Source organism: Zonotrichia albicollis, chromosome 1 (genome assembly GCF_047830755.1).
Source record: "Zonotrichia albicollis isolate bZonAlb1 chromosome 1, bZonAlb1.hap1, whole genome shotgun sequence".
Taxonomy (NCBI): domain Eukaryota; kingdom Metazoa; phylum Chordata; class Aves; order Passeriformes; family Passerellidae; genus Zonotrichia; species Zonotrichia albicollis.
Genome location: NC_133819.1, coordinates 70,774,019 through 70,797,877, shown reverse-complemented (window position 1 = coordinate 70,797,877; position 23,859 = coordinate 70,774,019). Strand labels below are relative to the sequence as shown.

General features: G+C 38.6%; 1 protein-coding gene across 3 annotated transcripts in view; it reads left to right on the top strand.

Annotated features, from left to right (window-relative positions):
* The first annotated feature begins 6,733 nt into the window (after positions 1–6,733).
* The window catches only part of EXOC2 (exocyst complex component 2), a 125,748-nt gene continuing 108,622 nt past the window's right edge, over positions 6,734–23,859 (top strand). The window contains exons 1-2 of one of the 3 annotated variants that reach the window (XM_005481686.4): positions 6,734–6,891; positions 20,492–20,647. In XM_005481686.4, coding sequence (XP_005481743.2) covers positions 20,530–20,647 — 118 coding nt within the window. In that variant the 5' untranslated portion in view covers positions 6,734–6,891; positions 20,492–20,529. Of the gene's footprint in view, positions 6,892–7,186; positions 7,557–7,655; positions 7,738–20,491; positions 20,648–23,859 lie in introns of those variants that run through there. The other 2 variants (XM_074544568.1, XM_074544562.1) reach the window with 2 other exon arrangements.

Genomic DNA, 23,859 nt, shown 5'->3' with positions numbered 1-23,859 from the left:
TCATTAAAATTAAATATTGTCATGTTTTTAACAGGTTTAAGATGATCTATACCTTTGATCATACATTTAAGGCACAGACCAAGATTCACATTTTAATGTTAATTGCTTGTCTGAGATACTAAAATATTATTTCTCTCTGAAAGGAACTTAATAATATATCTAAATGATGTAAAATGCAACCTGTTGCTAACAGCACAGTTGTGATACTAATCTGAATCTAAATTACCTAAAAAGGTAAGTTTTGAAAAATTAATTATATTTGGCTCAGTTGCATAGTTTATCTATCTACTTTTTACCATTCTCATCACCTTTTTCTGAACCCTATTTTGTAATTTTCCTTTTCTTTTTCACCCTAAGAGACTTAGGGACCAGTTGGTTAGGAGAAACAAAAGAGGAAAGAAGAGAGAGAGAGATAAGGAGAATAATGAAGAAAAGAAAAAAAAGTAAACAAGAAGGTATTTAGCAATAAATGGAACCTTTATTTGTAATATTAAACACAAGAATTCCTGTATAATTTCCTTTTTAAAAAATACAGTTTTGCAGAGACACTGAATGGGGCAAATAAGGGAAACAACTTGGTTCCATCAAAACGAGTCAAACTGATAATTGAATAATAGTTTTTTGTTACTCAAGTTGATTTTCACTAGGACACATTAGGAAGTGTTAGCTGCTACTGGAGCAGAGATGTACTCCCTCCCAGTGGAGTGGAGCTGGGGTGCTCAGGCAGCAAGGAATGGTCCCATGAGTACAGTTCAGTTCACAACTGAGATCTGATCTCTGTGCTCACTCAACATCATTTCAGAAGTCTGAAAAAATATCTGATGAATAGCTTTTCCCTGCTTATTCCCAAAGTATAGAAATTAAAGCATTTGTGCCAGAGTTTGTTCTTGTGGAAAAGAGAAACAGGATCCCACCTGGAATTTGAAGACAAAACCTGCCAAACAGCCTTTGAAGTGGATTTTTTTTCCCTTTGAGGAAGAAAAGGGGCAAAATTTCAAGTTGGTTTTCAATTTCAACTTCTCCCCATCCATTTTTTTTACAGTAACCACAGTACATAAAGCCTTGTCCCAATAAGTATTTAAACTGATGCAACTTACTAGTGACACCCTTGACAGAGCTGTGGTATCCAGCATTGAGTATTTTTAGCTGCACAGAGTAATTCAGTAATTTGTTTCATTGGTGCTGTTTAGAGAAACAATGCCTCTGGGTCAGTAGTGCACAGATTCCTTGGATAAGTCTTAAAAGGGAAGAATTAGGGTGGTGTTAGCCAAGAAAGTAAAAGAGTGAGAGAATTTTGTGTACTGTTGGAAATGGTTGAAAGTGCAAAGACTATATTTTTTTGTTTGATGTGGAAAAAGTGATTGTGCATGTTCTGGAAGAAAACTCAAAATACTGTGTGCATTAATTTATATGTTGTTTCTCTTGAAGCATACCAGAAATCATCTGGGAGAAAACACTGATCAGTAAGTTGTTTCTTTCTCTCGCGCCTTTCAACAAAGATAAATATATTTAACTTCATAATGAAAGTTTCTGGCTTAAGTTCATGGATTATAGCCAAATGCTGCCATGGTCAAAGAATTTATTTCTGAACCTATGTATAAAAAAAAAGGAATAGAGCCGTAAGATTTAAGTAAATCTGTTCCTGGATGCTGGTTTGACAACACAGACCCAGGTGATTTTCAGTTTAGGAGGAAGCAGAAAGCAGCTAGTCTTGGGAGCAGAAATCTGCTTGGAAATTGAAATACCTACATAAATTTTTTATAAAATATATGGGAACTTCTAGAAACCAACATCCACAGGGATGTTACATTGATGGTTCAAGGAAATAAAGGCAATGAGGTAAAGAAAGGCTGTGCAGTGACTATAGATATGTTAGAGCAGTCAAGGATGAGTTGAGGTTCTTGGCTCTGCTCCTGGTTCTACTGCCATGGCTTTGGTGGGTTACTGATCTCCAGCTCAGAAGACACAGCATGGTCATGGAAGCAGCCCTCTTAATTTCAAATAGGCTTTTGGTTATGTACACACAGGAAAACAGGAGGAGCTGGTGAGTTATAAATCAGATAGGTTCAGTTTGTGGCAATTATGAAGCATTTGAATTATCTGTATGCATTTCAAGACAGACAAATAATGATGACTATGGATTTGTCAAGAACAAATCCTACTAAACCAATAAGACCTCCTTTTAAAACAAGATAATAGGCGCTATACAAAGAAGAAAGTATTAAAAAGTCATATATCTTCATTTTAGTAAGCCTTAAGTCAATGTTTCTTGTGCATAAGCAAAGACAATATGGTCCAAATTGAAAACCCCATGGTGTCAGAATAGTCAGGACCATTTCTGAGGAAGAGTTAGCAAAAAGGGGCCATTATCAAAAGGAGAGATGTATAGAAAGAGGTTTCTCAAGGGTCTACCCTATATCTGATACTCCTTATAAAACACCCAAAGAACAGAGTAGAGACTAAGCTTGATATATTTGAAGAGGACATGAAGAAGAAAGCAGATAAAAGAGTGTTAGTGAGCAGGATTAGTATTCAGAGGGAATTTGTCAAACTGATTATGAGGGTTTTTATTAAGAAAAGCACAAAAGATGGTATTCAATAGGTGCAATAGACATAGCATCTTCAGTTCCCCAGATACAGGATGGGGAAAAGTAAACAGGATTACAGTTGCCTGGAAAAAATGTAGAGTGAATCACAGACTAAGCACGAGTCACCACTGTTGTGCTGTTGTAAAAAGCAAAATGCCATACAAATGGGATAGACACAGGAAAACAGCCTGCAAAATAGGCAAAGCAATTATTTTGCTCTGCTACCCCATGGTGCAGTATAAATTTTAGTGTTTTATTGTTGTTGTTTTTTAAGTTTTTCACCTGAATCATGTTTGGCTTGGGGAATTGTGTTTCCAGAATGACACTGGGTGTCTGCAGACAAGTGCAGGGGAGTTAAAGCTTGATTACCAGTCCAGACAACAATAAATATCAGGATATGAGTGGGACTGTTTGGAATAACGAGGCAAAGAAGATAACAGGGCCTTTAAATGTGGAAAAGACTGCTACAGGGAGGAAGCAAAGGGTCTGTTCTCCAGGCCAGCTAAGACAGACCTTTCACTAATGGACTGAAATTGCAGTAGGGGACATATTTCAAGCATACATTGGAAAGAAAGACCTCTAGTGATAAGGGTAGAGAAACTCTAGGAAAAATTGCCTGAGGAGATGGCAAAAGCACCATATTGGGAAGCCTTTAAGAACAAGATTGAAAAAACAGTTATGTTACAACAAAAAAGTAGTTGATCCTGTCGTGGGGCATGGAAAATAACTGGAAAGGGTGATTTCTTAAGATCACTTTACCCCTTAGGCTTCTTAGCATTTCTCTGTTCCTCAGATGTCCCTGGTTATAATACTCACCTCACAAATTTAAACAGGAGCAGGAGAAGGTCTGGTTTGGAAATCTACATGTCAAAAACAATTTAGGGAATATCTCTAAGCTTGAAGGCATTCAGAGAACAGTTCTGGAAAGGCACTTATACAGTGCAGAATCAAAGCTAATCCATACAATTTGTCAAGAGAAAGTAAAGGAGTAAATCTGCCGCATTTCACAAACATCTTCAAAAGGAAGATATTTCTGTTAACAAGAAGCAGGCTTACAATGGACAGATGCTGCAGCTAGATGAATTTACCTTTTCAAACAACATTTATATTTCTACCAGGGTCTTTTTGCACATTAAGGTAGTGTGGTACATGTTAGCATAACCACTGAGAAATCTTCAAAAGCAGAATGATTGATTTGCCATTTCTCCAAAATAAATAAATAACAAATTTTATTCTTTGAAATAAAATGAAAACGCCTTTTTTAAAAACAACTACAGAAAGATCTTGGTGTGGGAATGGCTGGAGGAAATTCTACAGCTTTCAATATTCAGGTTAGAAAAGATGATCATAATAATCTCTCTGGCTTTCAAATCTGTTTACCCAACTTTGTAGAGAGATGTAATGTTTACAGATCACTGTCAAATCTGCATAAATGGATTAGAAAAAGGCATGAATGAGCAATTACTCTTGTGACCTCTATGAGGTATAACACTTACTATTTACCAGGTCATTACATTACAAATTGTCACTTCTTTCCTCAGTTTTAACTGCATAGATTAATCTCTTTAACAGCATCTGGAGTTCTATAGAGTAATATATTTGTATTAGCAGCATTATATATGACAGCAAATATATACTATATATTATGGTATATACATCATAAGTTATATATATATGACAGATATATATATATATTAACCACACTAGTTTTCTTCCTTTTGTTCCAAAGAGATATGCAGGGTGGTGTTTCTTCTCTGCAGAGGGTCACATCTGCAGTCAGTCACTGTCAGCTTTGTTCTGGAGTCACTGAAGGGGTAGGTGATGGTCACTAAATATCAGCTGGGGAAACCACCCACCACAGATTGAACAAAGTGCACCACACAGGAAGTTCTGCCTTTGCAGTGTTATCCAGGGCCCTATAGATCATAAGATTGCTGGATGCTGCTTGTGGAAATAGGAGGATTTGCCTGTGTGGATGCCAGTGAAGAAAGTACACACACCTTTTATAAGGTTTCTGTTCTTGCAGAGTTTAGCCTGATTGTGCTGTTCTGACAAATTCCCAAGGACCACAATCTGCATAAAAATACTGCTGAGCAGCCCTTTAGAAACAGCAGCTTAAAATCCCTAAAGGCTAAGTGACATTTTCACAAGCAAAAGGTCTGTCAGCTTGTCCTCACTCGTGGGGTTAACTCTTTTCAAGTTCAGGTTCCTTCTTAATGATTCCGCTATTTAGGGTCTTTTACAGCAGAGGTGAATATTCAATCAAATCTGCAACCCAACTGCAGTTTGGCACCGAAATTTATCACTTGAGCTAAACCTAAACTCATGGTTGTTTATTACAAAACCTTCTGGGTACACAGTTCCCTTCATGGACTCCCAGAAAAGTTAATGGGCTTTTTGGGCACAGGTGTCCCCTCTCAGAGGGTGCTGGGTGGGGCCTTCTGATCCCACCAACCTCTCAAGGAGCAGTTTTCTTTGGCACAGCTGATGACAAGCATTCAATGAGAGAATTCAAACAAGCTGTCATGGAGGAAAAATATCATTTTGAAATGGGTGGCAAATGGTTGCACTTTTTTTTTTTTAAACTGATGCCAACTTTACTTTTCTTGGAGAACAAAGGAGCTCATTTTCTGCATTGGATCTCAGCAGAAAACTGCAGTTACCAGTTACAACTATGGAAACAATTACAGAAAAGATAGGTATTATCTGCCTTTGTTTTTCCCTAGAAAGATACTGAGTAGTGTTTTACAGAGAAAAGGAAAGAGTCAGAAGACTATTGCTTATTCATGGTATGACATATTCCAGTCTACTAATTTAACCTGAGCAGCTTTAACCTATGAAAAAAAAGTTAAGAAATTTGTGGGGTTTGGCCATAATGCTTTTTATGGTGCTTTAAGGTTTTATGCAATGTAATTTGCTTTCCCATCAATGTCCTGCAATGTAATTTGCTTTCCCATCAATGTCCTGCTTTGGGCTGATTTGGCATAACGGAGGAATGGATTCTTCTTTTCTGTTTTGTTTTTTTTGTTTTGTTTTTTGTTTTTTCTTTGGTTGGTTGGTTGGTTTGGTTTGGGGTTTTTTTGTCTCATTGCTTTTCCTCTCCTTCCCGGTAAGATTTTTGTCTGAATTTGGTTTTTGCAACCAAAGTTATATATCGAACAGTACCAGGAAAAAAATGAAAAAGGAGATCTCCTGATTCTTTCCATAAGGTAAAGACCTTGTGTTTAGAATCCCCCCAGGCAGACAATGGGTTTGAAAAGAAACATTTTTACTGGTTTATCACAAAAGGAGGACGGATTTATATTTCCTGGGGCTGACAGCACTGCCTGAGCATTTGTGCCTGGGATTTTGCCCCCCATCCATCCTTCTGCACCTCCCCTCACAGAGTCGCTGAGGTTGGGGTTGGAAGGGACCTCTGGAGCATCCAGTCTAGCCCTCCTGCCAAGGCAGGGTCACTCGGAGCAGGAGACACAGGAACATGTCCAGGTGGGTTTGGAGTGTCTCCAGAGAGGGGGACTCCATGACCTCCCTGGGCATCCTCCCTCGCACCTCAGGCTGGAGTCCCAGCACTACTGCTGGGTGAGTTTCTGCCTGTAGGGACAGTGATGCTAATGCTGGGAGCATTAATTATCTGCTTGGGAGCAGTTTAGTTATCATTTATTACTGTTGTTCACAGAATCACAAAATGTGCTGAGCTGGAGGGGACCCGCAAGGATCACCAGGACCAACTCCTGGCCCTGCACAGCACTGTCCCCAGAGTCACACCATGCATCTGAGAGCACTGGACAAACACTTCTTGAGCTCTGCCAGGCTTGGTGCTGCGATCACATCCCTGGGGCTCCTGTTCCAGCGCCCAAACACTCTCTGGGTGAAGAACCCTTCCCAGATACCCAACTTAAACCTGCCCTGGCACAACTTCAGGCCGCTCCCTCGGGTCCTGTCATTGTACTCCTTGCCGCACTCAAGACCGTCATAATTAAGTTTGTATTTTTTCTTTTTCTCCTCACCCATGGCAGAACCAACCCCCGCTCCTCCCGGAGGCCTTCAGAGACCCCCGCTCGGCGTTGGGAGGGAGGGAGGCGGGAAAGGGGCGGGGTCTCAGTGAGGGGCGTGGCTCCGTGAGGGGCGTGGCTCCCGGAGGGGCGCGGCTCGGAGCTTGGCTGCCCCCCCCGCCCGCCTCGTTGGTTCGGCGCTCGCTCGATGTGCTCGGGCGGCGGCTGGCGGCGCCTGGCGGTGGCGGCGGGCGCGGGGCGCTGCCGGGAGCGGGGCGGCCGCAGGTGCCGGATGCGAGCGGCGGCGGGCGGTGAGTGACCAGCCCCCGCCCCGGCCCCCCTCGGGCGCCGCGGGGCAGCTCCGGCCCCTTCCCTTTCCCCCTCCTCCCGCCTCCCCGGGGCGGAGGCCGTCCCCCTCCCTTCGGCCTCCCCCTGCCTTCCGCTCCCCGGGCGGGGTCGAGCGTCCCCGCCCCGGCCCCGTGGGGACCGAGCTATCGGCGGCAGCTCCCGGGGGGCAGGGGGCGTCGCGGGGCTGCGGCCGTCTGCCCCCCGGTGACTTCCCGGCTGCAGCGGCTCCTCCTCCTGGTCAGCCCCCCGGCAGGGCGCTGGGCGCTGCCGGCAGGGCGGGGGGTTCCTGCCGCCTGCGGCTCCCCCGGGCTCTCGGTGTCCCGCTGGGGGCCGCTCCCTGCTCGGGCGAGGTCGGGCCCGGCGCTGGTGGCGCCGTCCCTGCGAGCCCGGCAGCAGCAGCGGCGCCGTGGCCTTTGCCTGTGTGTCCCGTGTCTGCCGGCGGCCCGGGGAGCGCCGGTGCCCGCCGGGCTGCACGGGCAGGGCCGGAGCTGTGCGAGGTGCCAGTCAGTGAGGTTGGAAAAGACTTCCGACATCATCCAGATCGACCCTGTGAAATGATGGGGTCGTTCGGCTCAGTGAAGTGTGGGTGTGCTGGGTGGGGAGTAGAGGAAATAAGCAGGGTAGAGAGGTGAGTCGAAGCTGGTTACTTGTAGGACCTGCTGAAAAGGTGGTTATTTGCAGGACTAATTTTATTTTTTGTTTTAGTTTTTTTCTTTTTTTGTCTTTGCATTTAGTTGTGCCATCAAGTTTCAGATGCAGCTCCCCAAAATGACAGAGTACCTAGGCAAGTGCAATAGGAAAATAACAGGGTAAGGAATGTGGGAGGAATTGAAATAACATGTTGGTTTAGAGATGGTTGCTCTCATCCATATCTGTCTGGAGATATTACACTTCTCTGAGACTTGGGATTTTTTTTTTTTAACTTCCTACCCAGTGCTGCATTTCTGCCTCATTTGGACTGCCTTGCAGTCCACAAGTGTCTGTGAGCTGGGTGACCAAACATCTTTCCTCCTTGCCTCATCAATATCCTAATTAAGAACCTGAAAATGTTCTCTTAGCAAGGCGTCAACATCTGAAATTTGGGATGATCTTACTTCCAGAAGAGACTTTCCCATTCTGTCCAGTTTTACTGTTTTTTTAAATAATCTTCCTCCTGCAATTTCCTTGCTTGTTGCAGGTACAGTTTCTAGCCATAGACTCAAAAGCTCTGAGTCAGAAGCCAGTAGAATATTAAGCCATCCTAGCTCTGACAGAACATAAGATTAAACCTAAACTCCAAATATTCATTGTTTAAAATGTAGTTAAAATGATAATCTCACTTCAGTTTTCCAGGCTTTCTGATCATTCTTACAACAAGCGAACAGTCTCCTTTCTCCATTAATGATTTCTCTGCGTTTCACTGCTGTAAACTTTTTTGGTTTTGTTTTTGCTTTTGCTGATTTGGTTTTGCTTATGATGAAGTTGTCAGAACAGTTAAAAGACTGTAAATAAACAAATTCGTGGCTTAGAAAAACAAGTCCCTTTTCTTCCTTTACATTTTGCTCACCTGAAGAAGGAATGCTCTATAATTCTTACTTCCCTGTTTTTATTGTATCTTATCCCAGCTTGCACCCAGCAATAAGCAGCAAGAGGCATGTCTTGTTGCTGATTTCTTTCCTATGGATAGCTTAGTTTACAGTTCTTGTGGTTTATGCCCTCTCCTTGGACAACAGTGTTTTTATTTAGGTGGAGTTTCTGTTGTCTGCAACATCATTTAAAGCAGATGCGGTTATTTTCATTATACTGGTCAGACTTACCTCAGTGAAAATTATTTTAAGTTGTAATGATAAGGGTGGTTTTCTTTATGGAAAACATATTTTAGAATGTGTCAGAGGTGAAGCAATTAAATTAAAAGATTGCTATCCATCAAACTTATGCTGGCTTTAAAAAAAAAAGTATAAAGTTGTGTTGTATTTTTCTGGTCTTCATTCAATAAATGGAAATGTTTTTACAGACTTGATGGTTTGGGGATGTTTTTAATGCTCTAATTGCTTCTTAATATTTTAGAGCTAAGTAGCAGTCTAGGTTAATGAAATTCCAAATGAATTTTAAAAAAGTAAAGTTCTAAGTCATGAACAGTACAAGAAATCTAAAATTGCAGGATTTCTTGTGAGAGTGATCAAGGGTTTTATGCTAGCTGTTGAGAGCATTTGAGGCAACACTGGACAGTAAAGACATTAAAATCTGTAATTCACCAGTTGTTTTCCTGAGGTCCTATTAGAATGAAACTGTATCCACTGATGCAATCCATTCTTTATTACGCTGCTCTTCCCAGAGAAGCTGGACTAAAGCAAAATAAGTAGGTTGACTAGAAAGGCAGAGGCCACTGACCTCGTTTATTAATCAAAACTTTCCGTTATGTTATATTGAACCATATTTAATCAATTTCTTTCAATGTGGTGATATGTTTAGCTGTAAATTCAGTAAGCCTTAATCACTGTACTTGAAATGAAACATCAGTTTTGAGTTATTTTAATTCTGTTTATTCTGCATTTTTTGGCTTTCCAACTTCACTTAAAAGGAAAAAAAAATAACAAAGAATGAAAAGAAAAAAGTATTTATCTTGATAGGATGGTGACAGAAGACTGAATATAAAAGGTGTTCTTAAAACATAGATTCTGACAACTATGGAAGATATCCATGAAATAATACAGTTAGAGTTTTGTACATGAGGAAAAAAGCTTGTGAAGCACATACAGACACTACCTGCATGTATTTTGAATGCCTATAGGTCACTATTTGTTTATACAAACAGGCAAAGAAAACCTTCTGCAAGAGAAGTCAGAAGTACTTCATTTTACTGTCAGGGACTGGAAAATAGTACTCAGAGAACTGTAGATGTTTCAGTGAATTTACTTTCTATGCGAGTTTTTCAGACAGAGCGGAACCTACTGCGGTACTTGAAGCCAGCTGAATGTTCAAAATCCGAAAACAGCTGAATTAGTGTCTTTTAGCAGAAGTCAGATGTTAGCTCTTCAGCTTAACTTTGACCTTCTGTCTTGGACCACCTACATTCTGTAAATCTGGGCTGTGCAACATTGTCTTTCAAATTACTTTTCCCAGGGGAGAAATATGGTGTTTGGTAATGGAGGGAATCTTGTTTGTAAAGGTGCTTGGAGGATGAGGGATGATGAGACAGAACATGCACAGCGCAGTCACGTCAGATTTATTTTTCATCTTTTGTGCTGAACATGAAAGCAGAGGTCTGTGTTTACAGCTTGCAAAGTGTGAGTTCAAAAATCTGGCTGCTAAAAAAATTTGTGCTTTACTCTGAAAATTATTTTAGGGAATTTCAATCAGTATTTCTGTTCAAAAGCATGTGGGTTATTCTCCCAGTGTTGAAAATTATAAAGAGAAGGGAAAGGCAGCAGGGAGAAAAAAAATCATTTTTCTGATATCCTGGAGGAAAAAAAAAACTCTAAACCCCCCTGAAGCAACTTCCCTAGACACCAAGTATTTATGGTGTGATTGCCGGGTTACAGGCTTTGCATAGGGAAAGGTAAGATACGTGTTTACTATATTAAACAACACCAGGTTCACCACTTCACTCCTCTGGAGAAATTCTTTGTAATTGTACTTTTTATATTATTTTGGAAGTATTTAGTGATTTTTCCTCCAAAAAAAACTTGGTCTGTGTAGCCTTTTCTTGACTACTGACATTACTAATCTGCAGAAAGTATGTTCAGCATTTTCATTAGAAAATACTGTGATTACATCTTGTGATGAGTGTGAAAGCCCATGTTTCCTTTCTAATTTTCCTTGCTTTGTTTTTAAGGAAAACAAAGTTTCTGAGACACCAAGTCCTTAAGGGGTCTGATTTTCCCTTGACCTTAACAGAACTGCAGATTCCCAGATTTTCGGTTTTATTCTCAAAGACTATGCTTAAGCTATATTGTGCAGAAACCAGTGGGGTCTCTGGCAATGTAAAAGTGTCGGTGAATCAGATTACAGTATAAATCAAGGATTTTTAGGTATATTTAGACTTGTATTTTTTTTTTCCTTTGACACTGTTGATAACCCAGAAGCCATGTACCCCTATGTTTGGAGGTTCAGCAAAAAGCCTGCATTAGTTAAAGACTATTTTAAGTAAAAGTTCCTTTTTAAATAGCCACTTTTGCATTGAGGATAAACTAAACTAATTTTTTTGAGATACTCATGAAATGTCTCAATTAAAAAGCAATTACTTTCAGTTTTCTGTTTGGGAATTCTGTGAGTCTTGTGAAATTTCAAATCTCACAGCGGTTTTAACAGGTATACCTTGGTTCTTGCTGGAAAACTAAGCATTGGATTTTTGGCAAAAAATTCAGAAGCTATGTGTATAGCAGATGGGTTCTTTGCATGTTTCCTTAGAAGAGAAGGCAGGGGAGATTGTGTTTCTCACAAGACAACCTCACTACTCTGTAAGTGTGATCACTCCATGCAGGAGATGGGATTTTAGGCAGACAAGTAGAAATGAAGACTCATAAGGCAAAGAGAGGCTTTTGTTAGAAAAATACCTGTGCATACAGTCTGTCAGGGAAGTATTGAGTGTGTGTTGGACCATGTGAATTGAGAAAAACGCTCTAGCATATGGCTTGAGTACATCCCGGAGCAAAGGCCAGAAAGAGGTGTTGGGGAGGGAACATGAGAAATACTAGAATCTCAGTAACACAAGTGTATGTCTCATCTTTTAAATATTTTTGAAACAAAAGGAGCTACTAAAATAGTCACACAGTAAGTGTAAGTGTTGCAGTCTTACATACAAGCATCCAAGTTAAAGCTTTGACCATGTGAACTGTGTAATTACAGTGGTTATATAGTGTTTTTATAAAGAATATTGTATATAGTTACAGGGCTTAGGAAAAAAAAGCTGTGGTGTCTTGTTTCTTTTTTCTAGAAAAAAATTCATCCCTTTGGGATTCATTTAGTTTATTTTTCTGAACTTCTGGATCTTTCTGAATGCATTAGCATAAACATATTTGAAAGATTTTGATGCTTGAAGTATTGTTTTCGAATTTCTGCCTGTGAATAACATAAGATTAAATGATAATGAGATATTAAGATTTTTTACCATTTTCCTATTAATTAAATGATGTACAAAAAATTAATCATAACTTTGGAACAAAAGAGGGATGAATGGCTTAGCTGGAAGAGAGTAGGATAATGACTTCTGGATGAAGCAAACATTGCAGAATGTTGGAGGTGGAAACAGATGTAGGAAGATGTGTTTTGTGAGAATTTAGAAATTAATGGGAGCTTTATGGCCATCTGTGATATGGTTTTGTGTAAAGCTGAGCTGACTTTTTTATATATATGTTTATATATAGATGTTTAGGACTTTACAATGTTGCTAGATTATAGTGATGTGTCACACAGTAAATACGGAAGCTTTTAACAAGTAGATGAATTAATTTCTGGGGAGTTGCAATGTAATTTATAAGGAAAGTAGCGGAAATTTTGGGGAGAAACATCTGTGTTAAAACTTTCTTTAATTATATTTTCTTCTATACTATTGACCTTTTCTAGGCAAGCCAGTATGACCAAAATAGACATTCAGAACACTTAAATTGGTTTGACTTGAGTCTTGGTAATGAATAGGTGCTGTTACATTGAATACATGAGCAAAACCGTTCATTCAAGAACTGGTATAAACCAGCATATTGATCTAATTAATTAATTGGGGGAATAAACTATTTTCAGTGTGCTTTGAAGCTAACATTTTTTAAAATGTATTTGGTAAGGTGAAATTTTTTTTGGATTTTTTTCTCCAGGTTTTTATAAACACAGATATATTCATCCAAGTTTGTAGGGCTGTTACTGACATTTGGATTATTGCAGTTTTGATGGTTTTGTTTAGTAGTGGCACTTGGAGATTGTCATTGTCACTTAGGTAAAAAGATTTTGAACTGAGGTGAAAATGTGACTGTGGTTCTGGGCTGTCCAGATGTGTATGTATGAAATTAAATTTGTGTGCTGGTGAGCTTGATGGGGGAGGTATGTGTGTTCATGGGAGCAGAGCAGAGGGAAGGAAATATTTTTTTAAAGTCGACTCAGTGAAATAGATTTTATGAGTCCTCAAACATTTTATTCCGCTTTCTCTGTTTGAACAGGTGACATAATTGGCACATGAAATTATTTGTGAGCTTAAAGAAACAAAGAACTCCCCCTCCTTTCAAAAGTCTCTGTTCATCTGTATTATAGACTATTGTTGGTTTTAATCTATTTTTAGTGTTTTTCTATTTTTACTTCTTGCTGCTGATGAGTTACAAACTCAGCGTTATATGTTGGCTCATTAACTTCCTTCAGGTTGTTTATGGTATATTATGCTAACAAATAAAACTTCATTTTACAATGGACTGTTTTTGGAGAAAATTCAGCATTTTGATGCCATACTGTCATCTGTGTGGTTGATCTTTGTGGTGAATATCTCTCCCCTCTCCAAATAAATAACATCTCAGAACTCCTGATGTAAAAATAGATCAATATATAGGTATTTTTCCCATTGTAATTGACAGGACGCTGTAATTTGAAATGTACAAGGAAATGGATTTATACTAGTCTAATTTTTTTTTTTTTTTGACGTGTGATAGATAGAAGGTTAATTGATGTTAAATGGATGCTTTGTTAGCTCTTCATCAGCTACTAAACTAGTACAGGAGGAGTGCAAATCATTACTACAAAAGGCCAAGGCCAGTGTGTTTTCTTAGCGAGCTTTATAGGTCTTTTTTCTTATCCCTTCCTTCTTTCCCTCCTTCCCAAGCGCACAAAACATAAGCAGCTGTAATGATAGGAGGAGAGAGCAAGCGGCTTCTCTAAACACACACACTCGCACTCCGGCCCCCCTCTCTCTCCCCTCCCCATACCCCGGCAGAGTGACAGCTTCTAGATGTTGCGTGCGAGTGAGTTCAGCTGGTGCTGTGTGGTCTGGGTGTGTGGTCTCCAGCTCAACCGAGAGGCTGCTAACAGGGTGGATGAGAGAGAGCAACACTGTTTACTTTAATTTATTTCGGATGCCGGAACTGTGCCCGGAGTTTCTCCCGAGCCGGGTTCCACCGTCAGCGGTGTCAATCCCTCGCAGCTGCAGCCCGGGCTGCGGCGGGCGGGGAACCGCTCTGCCGAGGGCTCTCCCAGCATCTGCCCCGGCTCCGAGCCTTTTAATCCCTTGTGACTGGGAAAGGGTAATGGCATCGCTGAGTGCTGGGATTATTTTGCTTTCACTCCGTCATGAAGATGTGCCTTGCTGGGTTGAGGCAAGCGAGACCTCTGAGATACTGAAGGGAATCTGCGAAGATTGTTGCGGTGAAAGCAAAACTGCTGCGCTCATTCCTTGCCCACCCTAAAACTAAAATGTCTAGTGTACCCTTTGTGGCTGATTGGAATATTCAGGAGCCTTTTGAAAAAGCACAGAGTATCATATTACGTCATTTAATACTGCAAGTCTTCTTTGTTGTTGTTTGCCCTCTCTGTCACAAAACTTGCACATCTTCCCAAATTGGAAACTTGGATTTTTGGCATGTAACGTTGTAGGTTAACATGTTTGTCAGTGTTAATATTGGCTTGAATCAACATGCCGGATGTGACAGGGCAAGACAAATGAGGCTTTGTTTTTATTGTGTGACAGTGAAATTACCCACTTTTTATGTTTGTTCATCTTTTCATTATAAGTAGCTTAGTGGTGTTATGAAGAGTTTCTTTCCCTCTAAATGTAAGATTCATGAGCGCTTCTTGTTTAAATTGACAAGTCTTCTTTTATTATTTAAATAAACATGCATAGATTCTTAATATCACTTGGAATTTCAGCATTGTTTAGCTTATTCACTTCCCAGTCTTTTCTGGCAGGCTTGCAGGAATGGACTTTATATTATTAATGCAGTGTTGAAGGCTGTGGCAATTCTAGGGCACCGAAGATCTCCAGAGGGGTTAATAAATGTCAGTTATTTTCACAGTGCTGCTTTTTGGATGCTTTTAATTCTTGGTTTATGTAGATTGTCTGTCTGAATTTATATTGTTGGGAAGATAAAGCGCAGAAAAGGTTGTAGTAGTGTTTTTCATCATTTTGTAATGGTTTTGAGTACAAACATCCAGGAAGCATTTTGCTTTGTCGTTCTTCTTGGGGTCATTTGCCGTGTCCCTTCACTGACTTTGTCATAGTGTGTTGTACTCAGGAGACTCTCTGGGTTTTCTAGTGAAAACAAATTATTAGATTTATGTACTAGAAGCACAAGTTTGTGTAGTTTAAGGTTAAAAGGCCATCACCTACGTTCTGGGATCTGAGTATTTATTGCTTCTTTAAAAAGGGATGTCATAAATCTTTTCATTTGGGAATTATTCAATACTGTGATGTTAGTGTAACTCACTTATTGTTTTCAGGTTGGTTTGCTTGTGTTTTTTGTTTTAAGTAAACAACATCTGAAGCATACTGTGATTTGCACATGGGTGATGCTTTGCTGTTCTTGCCTCACCAATTTTTAAATTGTATTCTGTCACATATATATGATTAAGAACAAATAAATATCTAATACCTAAAGGTTTAAACACTTTCTTGTAACTTAGACTTTCTCAATGATGACAAATTGGGTTTTTCTTCCCTCCCTTCTTTGATAGCTTTGATTCCCTTTGCTAGATGACCGTGAAACTTGCATTGACTTTGAGTCTGCCTTCCTCCAAGAGAATCTTTTAAGTTCAGTGTCTGTAACAAAGTATCACTGAAAACTTTATTTAAATTGAATTTTGAGTCACTGGAACCATCTTGCTATTTTGTTTTAGAAGTCAGAAACTCTGTTTTAAAACACTTCAACTGCTAGTTTTTCCCACTGGCGAAATTTGTAAGGTGGCAGTATAGTGTTACTCGCCTTCCAGAGTCCCATGCCTTCCAGATGTTTGTAGTTTTCCTTTGGGATTTGAAATTACCAGCCAATTTAATATTCTTCAATCCTGAACTTTGGTTGTTCATGTATTTCTTATTTTGGTGGTACTTCCAGAGTGTGATAAAATATAGAAAGTAGTTTGCTTTACAGAACAGGTATGGTAGCTCTTGGCATTTTATTTTGGGTCCCTTCTGTGTTTGCCATTGAAAGTTGAATGAGGAAACCTGTACAAGAACTCTCATTTCAAAACAACATAAAACTGAAGGCTTACAATACTAAAAAACCCCAAACCAAATAGACTTGTGCTTTCCCTTCTGCCGGGGCATATTTCATTGCTTCATTATTTATTTTCAAGTGGGTTTTCTTAGGATAAAGATGGAAGGTGTCCTCTCTTTAGCAAGCTTTTAATGCTCAGAATTGTCTGGATTTTTTTTTTTAAATCAAACCTTTGTGAGAGGACAGTTTATTTGAGAAACTGATGCAAAGACAAAGATGTTGTTTATGAAAGGCATTTTTCAAGAGGACTTTGTTGTAGGTGGTCTTTGCAGAGGTTTTCTAACTCCTTGTGCTTTTATAACAAGAATTATGACAGAATAATAGAATGGTATGGGCAAGATCGTGGGAGCAGTCAATCAGATATCCACATTAAATTGTTGGGGAGATACTGTGAGGAAATTAGCTTTAAAAAAAGGGTGGAGAGAAATAAAGAGAGAGAGAGCGCTCTGCTAATGTAGAAGATTGTCCATTTTAAAAAACAGTCTTGTTGAAACCTCTTCAGTGAGTCTGGCTCTTGAGAGGAAAGATCTTATATAGAAACTGTCTTTCTGCACTCTCCTTGTCTGCATGAGAATCAGTCTTTCAGGAAGAGGGCTGTTTTAATAACAATACTATTTTATGTGTAATACATATTTCATAAAGAATAGATTTTATCTTTAGGGAAGCATAGAGAATTGCAACAAAAGCTCAGAATTAGGTGGTTGTCATGTTTTGTCAAATGAAAAAGTAATTTTTTGTCAGATTTGCCTTAAAATATTTTTTAAGAAATTTAGGAACTTGCCACAGCAGTATAGTGGCTAGGCTTCCCAGTAAGCACCTCAGTCATGTTAGCTATAGACATCTGTCCTAAGAAGGAGAGGAAATATAAATGAATTGAAAGCTCCCAAGCATTTGCTTGATATTTATAATAATGGCATATTACAAATATATAAAATATATGAAAGCATTTGCTGTTTAAAAATAGTAATCATAGAGCATCTCAGTGTTGTAGTGCTTTGAAATGTGTTGAGATTTACTGTGGTATTCTCATTCCAGCGAGGTATTTTAAAGCAATTCTGCAGTAAGTATGGAAATACTTTAGAAGAAATACTAGATCTCAGGAGGCTCAGCATTTTTATTACATTTATTTAGCTCATCATGAAGGGGGATCTAGTGCTGATTCCTGAAATCCAGAAAAAGATGTTGTAATATTACTTTTGAGTTTTGGTATTGAGACAAGCCAATTACCTGTGTGCCTGGGTATTTTGGAAGCAACAATAGCTGCGATGTAAGCTATTTGGGAGGGGGTCAACCAAACAATACCATACAAATAATACCACAGTAGCTTCTATTTTAATTGTTTTTCTCAAGGTTTTTTCCTCTCCATATTACCTGATGTTCCTGAAGATGGCTTTTTTACATCAGTGTTACATATGTGGATTAATATTCCACATAAATATTTAGAAAAAATAGCTCCAAGATAAAAGAGGTGTTTTATATTGACTAACTGGTATCTAGACAAATGTTGCTTCCTGCAGAAGGTGGTTGTGTGCATGGAAGGGCCTAACACCACTGTTCCTTTGGAGCTGTTGTGTATCCTGGAGCTCTGCTGAGGATCTGTGAGAAAAGCTGCAAAGACTACAAAAATGAGATTGTGAGGAATAGATGCAGCTTATTCTCCTCCCTCCTGGTAAAATTATAGACCTTATTTTTCTCTAGCATCCCATTTCTCTTGTGCTGCCCGCTGTTTTGTTGGGCAGTGGTATAGTTTTGAATGCAGCACAGATGAGAGGAAAGCTGGGCAAGCCTTATGACTCCAAGATTAGGGATGTTGACAAAAGACAAGGTCTGTCCTTTTCACGTGTGCTGAGTAAGTGGTTCAATAGTTGTGCAGATGATGTGTCTGGACAAGAAGGCTTGGAATAGGCAAAGCAAGGTAAGAGGAATTACCAAAGTGTCTGGATTTGAAAGGAGGATGGAATAGTAACATCCTTCTCCCTCCTTGCTTGAACTTATGGGTGAAAAGTCAGAGGGACAATCAACAGGATGGGGCAGAAACAGTTTGTCTGCAAGATGAGGACCTGGCTTCAGTTTTGGGGTGAAGCAGGGACTGTCTTTGTGTGAGAGAGGAGGAGGAGGAGAAGCTGGCTCAGTGAAAGAAGTAGGAGTAGGCCACTGGAACAGAGCACAGCCTTCTCTTCCATAGCTGGAGATGACTGTCAGCTGATTTCTTTGTAATCTGGTGATACAGTTCTTTTCTTCAGTGCTGTTCTACCCTTGTGGCCTCCATCTGTTGACTGCTTGCTTCTCCAGTCTCGTGTTGGTTTCATGTAAAATGTTCCAATAGTTTACATGTAAGACTATTAAGAGTACCTATATAACTTAATTCCTTTTTCATAGTTGGTTATTTGCAAAAAAAACCAGAGAAACCAATGATTTATTAAACACATTATGTAATTTTTAATGTCAAGAAGTATTATGAAGTTTGCCACGGAAAGATACAAAGCCAAACTAGATATGCATTGTGTGTGTTATCTTGGGCCCTTACCAGCCTTCCTTCACTGCCATGTCCTACACTGGACATGGCTGACATAGTGAATTTACTATGTTCTTGCTTGTTCAACATGAATTTACATCTGTTATTAATTGCACACTGTTCAGTGTAAAAAGGTCTCTGAAGATATTAATACTTCTGTTGTGTTCAGGGTATCTAAATGCTTTTTCTTTGTTAATGAATTTGTTTTCAAAAGTAGCTTTTGAAATTAGTGATAGTATTCCTATTTTAAATATGTAAAACCAAGAAACAGACATTTGAAAACAGACATTTATGGAATTGAGGTGGTTGTTTAGGACCTCAGTATTTCAGAACATTGTGCAGTATTCCCTATATTCAGGATGCATTTCACACTGACTTCAGGTGTGGCTGTGGACTCTGAAGTTGGATCAGAATTCAGAGTTTTGTTATAGGTGACCTGCTATGCATCTATGGTATGGACAGACAGAGAGAGGAGACCCTGTTCTGAGGGTAGTATTTGATTACTTTTAGCATAATATCTTCTTTCCAGTTCCTGCCTTGTCTATTTCCATCTTAATTTTCACTGTGTGTTCCAACTTTGGAATGTGAAGAATGAAATCAGCTGGTGGGAGCTTCTTTGATTCTTGTGTCAGATCTAGATACTACCGGTGAAAAATGTGGGGAGGCTGTGTAGAAGCATGGGGTATCTTGGTACAGTGAAAGTATTTTGTATTTGCAGAAGCAGCTGAAACAAGTGTGTCTTAATTCTAGTATGTCTTAACTGCAGGTACTTGGAAACTGCAGTTTTGCTGCTATTTATTGTTAGGGATGGTTTAGAGAGCTTCTTGATTTCGTGGACTTGACATTTGCAAATAAAAGTAGAAAATACATTTTGATTAAAAAAAAACAATAGCTAAGAGGAGCCTTATGAAGCTTGACTTATATTCCACATATTTTTTACCAACCTGAACTTCCAAAATTGTTTACACTAAAGTGGTGTGTGTGTGTAACTGAGGTTTTTGAATGGTGGTGGTTTCTAATAAGCATTATAATTCAGGTTATACTGATCATATATATATGTATACACTCAGCTTCTTATAGGTGTTTATAGCTGCAGAGCTACACAAAGGAAACTGCTAATAAAAATATGCATTTGCAATCAGTTCCATAGTAAACTAAATGTAGACCACATTACATCAGTACTGTATTTGTGTTTGAGCTACAGAACTCATTAATGACAGAATTAATTGAACTAGTCTGAGTTGACTCAATTTCAGGTGCAAAGGAGCACTCTTCTGGAAATGCTTCTTCAATAATTTTACATACATTTTTGTTGATATGTTTGGGTTTTGTTTGTTTTGTTGATGATCTCTGCTAGTGTAGTATTTGCAAGTCATGTTCTAATTTTCTCAGTGCATGTTAACATTGATGCTTTATACAAATAAGTGCCAAGTGCTTCCTCACATGGGACTGTCTATGTCAGTAGGTCTTATTTTGATGGAAAAGTTGTCCAAATATGTAATCATAGTCTATTACTTATTTTAGATTAACAGTTCTGAACTTCCTAAGGAATAAAGTAGTAATTTTCAAATAGAAGTTGTCAGAATTCAAATGAGTCTATTACATAAGTAATTTGAAGTCTGTGTCTACATAGTCATTAGGCATTCAGAAAGTTTAATATTTCTCTGAATATACTTTTTCTTTCAGAAACCTATATTTAACTTTTTAAAAAGTGCAAAGAAGGTATCATTTTTCTTTATTGCTTTATGACTGTGTCAAAAAAGACTTTGAGTGGAGTTCCATATTTACATTTGTATTTCCCTACAATTTGAGAAGAACAGGTTAAAATTATTTTAATAATTTTTATATAGTTAATGGAGTTTCAATTTATTGTTTCTTGATAAACAGATAAAAGCAGCTCAGACTGCAGTAACTGAAAATTCATCATGTCTCGAGCACGGCAGCCCCCACTGGTAACCGGTATCTCTCCCAATGAAGGCATTGCGTGGACAAAAGTGACAATTAGAGGAGAAAATTTGGGTACTGGACCTACAGACCTCCTAGGTAAGTTGAAAAATCACCCTTTTGGTATGGCAGAAGGTAACATTTTGGATATGATTAGAGATTAATGTTTTGCATGATAGAATCTGTGTTGAATGCTCTTTACACTAATGTGCACTTGAATTCATAAATTCAGAGATACTACCCAATGTGTAACCAACCAGACTGACTCTGCCTTTTTAGATGAACCCTTAATCTGAGTCAGCATCCTGTGCTGAACATGAAGTGCTTTTTGCATGTACTAGAGGAGGGTAGATGTAATGAGATGCTCTTTTGTTACTTGCTCAGGAACTGAGAATTTCCTCTTTGTAATCTTCATGTCAAAAGTGTTTTCAGTGTATTCAGAAAGTCATTGGGGATTTTCTCCCATATTTGCCCTAAACCAAGACATTGCTATGCCTTGAGTTAAAGTCAGTTTGTATACTGCAGCAGTTATGATAAAGCAGGTTCAATGATCTAGCTACACAATATGTGAAGAATCCTTTTCATTATTGTTTTGATTTTTAACATGATAATTTCATTGGAATTGTCGTAGCTCCTGTGCTGAAGGAGAGTACAAGATCTTTTCACTGATTCTCCTGGTCACAGACCTTGTTCATTACTGCTCTCTTGCTTCCTTTTCAGGCTGAAATGTCTTAGCTTTTTAAATTTTTCTGCATGTATCCTTGGCCTTTCTTCTTGCTCTTCAGTGAATCTCTTTTACTTTCACTACCAGCTGTGGGTGTCACATCTTGGTTGTGTGCACTGTTCAGGGTGTGAATGCCCTGTGGCATATCGCTGTACTTTCACTTTTGTTTTGTGTTTCAGCCATAGAGTTCTGTTTTCTGTGTAACTCCTACTGAGAATCAAACAAATGTTTTTGTTGTTCTGCCTACTATAGTTCCATGATTTAAATGCATGAGGATTAGTAGTCAGTTTGAGGGTGCCATCTATGAATTTAAAGTTTTGCCTGCGTGCATCTTGTCTTTGTTCAGTGAATTTCAGCCGTTGTGTTATAATATCTACATTATAGCGCATCACTCAGTCTTGTAAGTTCTGGCTTTTATTTTTCTGGGATTTATGGTCTTCATGCTCTGAATAAAAGAAAATCATCAGCAAACTTTATAACGTCTTTATCTTGTCATGTATAAGTGTACTGAACACAAGTGATCTTGGCATATACCATGTGGAACTTTCCTCGGTCAAATCACATCATATACTGTAACCCTGTTTCTATGTTGCTGAGCTATTTATCCATTAGAGGTTTGTATCCTGTAGCTGCATCATTTTCTTAAGCCTTTCAAGAAAGACTCAGTAAAGGTTCCTGGAAATCCAAGTTAACTATAACTACTGGAATTTCCCTTATTTTTTTGGTAAGTCATGCATATGTGTACTTCAGTAGTCATGTTAGAGGCAATTTGTCTAATTTGTTGTGGAATCACGACTCCTCTGAAGGCCATTGGAATTTTGTTTGGCTTTGCTAGAAAAAACATTTCACTTAATGGCTGTAAACCAAAGTTCACAAATTCCATTCATGGCCACCACAATGAGCTTTATGGCCAAGCATAAGCTACTACATTTTCCACTCCATTTCAGTTTGCTGTCTCTCACCAGGAGAAATAGTATTTTCCTGAGCTGCTAGGTGAGGTTGCAGTACACTATAGAATTCATATTGAGAAATCCTCAAGTAACTGATGATGTTAGGGGTGAGTATATTTCTGTGTATTTGTGTGGCTGATGTACTTCAATAGCCTCGTTAGTTCATTGGTATGATCCTCTTAGGAATGATCAGTGCTATGTTCTTGGAAGGAAGACGTGTCCGGAGCTGTACCTCGGTATTACAGCTGACCAGCTGCTGATATTTCTTCTTATATTTCTTTCAGAGTAATATTTGTAACACACAGCTGCTAATAATTTTATGCTTTGAGGTAAAATAAATAAGGCATTGCCTTGTTTTCTCCTTAGCTCAGTTGTCAGCTTTCTCCAGTAAGTGACTAAGGCCCCAGATAGGTAAAGATTTCTTTTAATGGTGAAATTAGTCGTGTAAATATTCCCTATTACTGAATGAAAGTACTTGGAAAAGTGTGGCTTTGTAGGCATGGGAGTTAAGCAAGTTTGAGTGAGGTCTTTATAAAGTTTAAAAAGTTTGAGATGCATTAGTGTAAAATAAAAAGCAAGAAACTTTTTTCTGTATATAAACACAGTATCACATTATAGAAGAACATTCTTTTGGTTTCATTTAAGAGGGAGCCTTATAGTAATCTCTTTGTATCTTTGAAAGCAAATGAACTTTTTATTTGTAACTCTATAGCTCATGGTACAAAATGTCAGATCCAGGAGGAACCTGTAACATACTTGTTTTCATGGTTTAACTTGTCTTTTAAGACATTTGTAGCTGTATTTTTTAGACATTGTAAAATTGTCCATATATGAGCTTAAATAAAATCGGAAAGTCTCCATAAGAGTATTACTTATGGCTATTTATAGAAAGGCATATAAAAGCTAGAAGCTGAGAATGATGTTCTCAGAGATCTTTATACCATGCAACGGATTCAAATTAAGTTTTACTTAAAGGGGAGTTTCCTACTTCTGGAGAAAGAAATGTGGTAACTGTGCTGTCAAAACTTTTCCCCCAACATGCCTTTATTTGTTTTAGAAATTGTGTTGTGCCATTACTGTTTCATATAGTATATAAAATCTTGATAGAGATTTAAGTTCCTTTTGCATTTTTAAGATACAGGCAAAGGCCATTTCCTACCATTTCAGAAGTATTGGACCTTGTATCTTGATGTCTTGAGAGCTTTTGGAACCTCTGATGAATAGACAATAATTGATACAAGGATCTTCAAACAGTTACTATAGCTTAGTTCTCGATTTTAAAGTATTGTTCAATTGAACCATAAATTCATAAATACAGGGTGAAAACATCTTTATAAATTGTTTGGGCAAAGTGTTTCAGTTAGTGTTAGTTCCTATCACAATCTTTTTTCCTTTAGAGAAGATACAAGCATAAAACTGTAAGAAATGTAATAATATAACCACATAGCATAAGGTTCTATTATTGCATGTATGTAATATGCATCCTTATATATGGGGGTTTTTCTTTCCCTCATGAAAATAAAACCTGATTAAAATTTTATGAGTAAATAAGCAAAATATTTTTTAAGCCTTTCTGTTTGTATATCCTATTTCATCCCACTCTCCACATTTTATTCAGAAAGAATATTTAAGAAGCA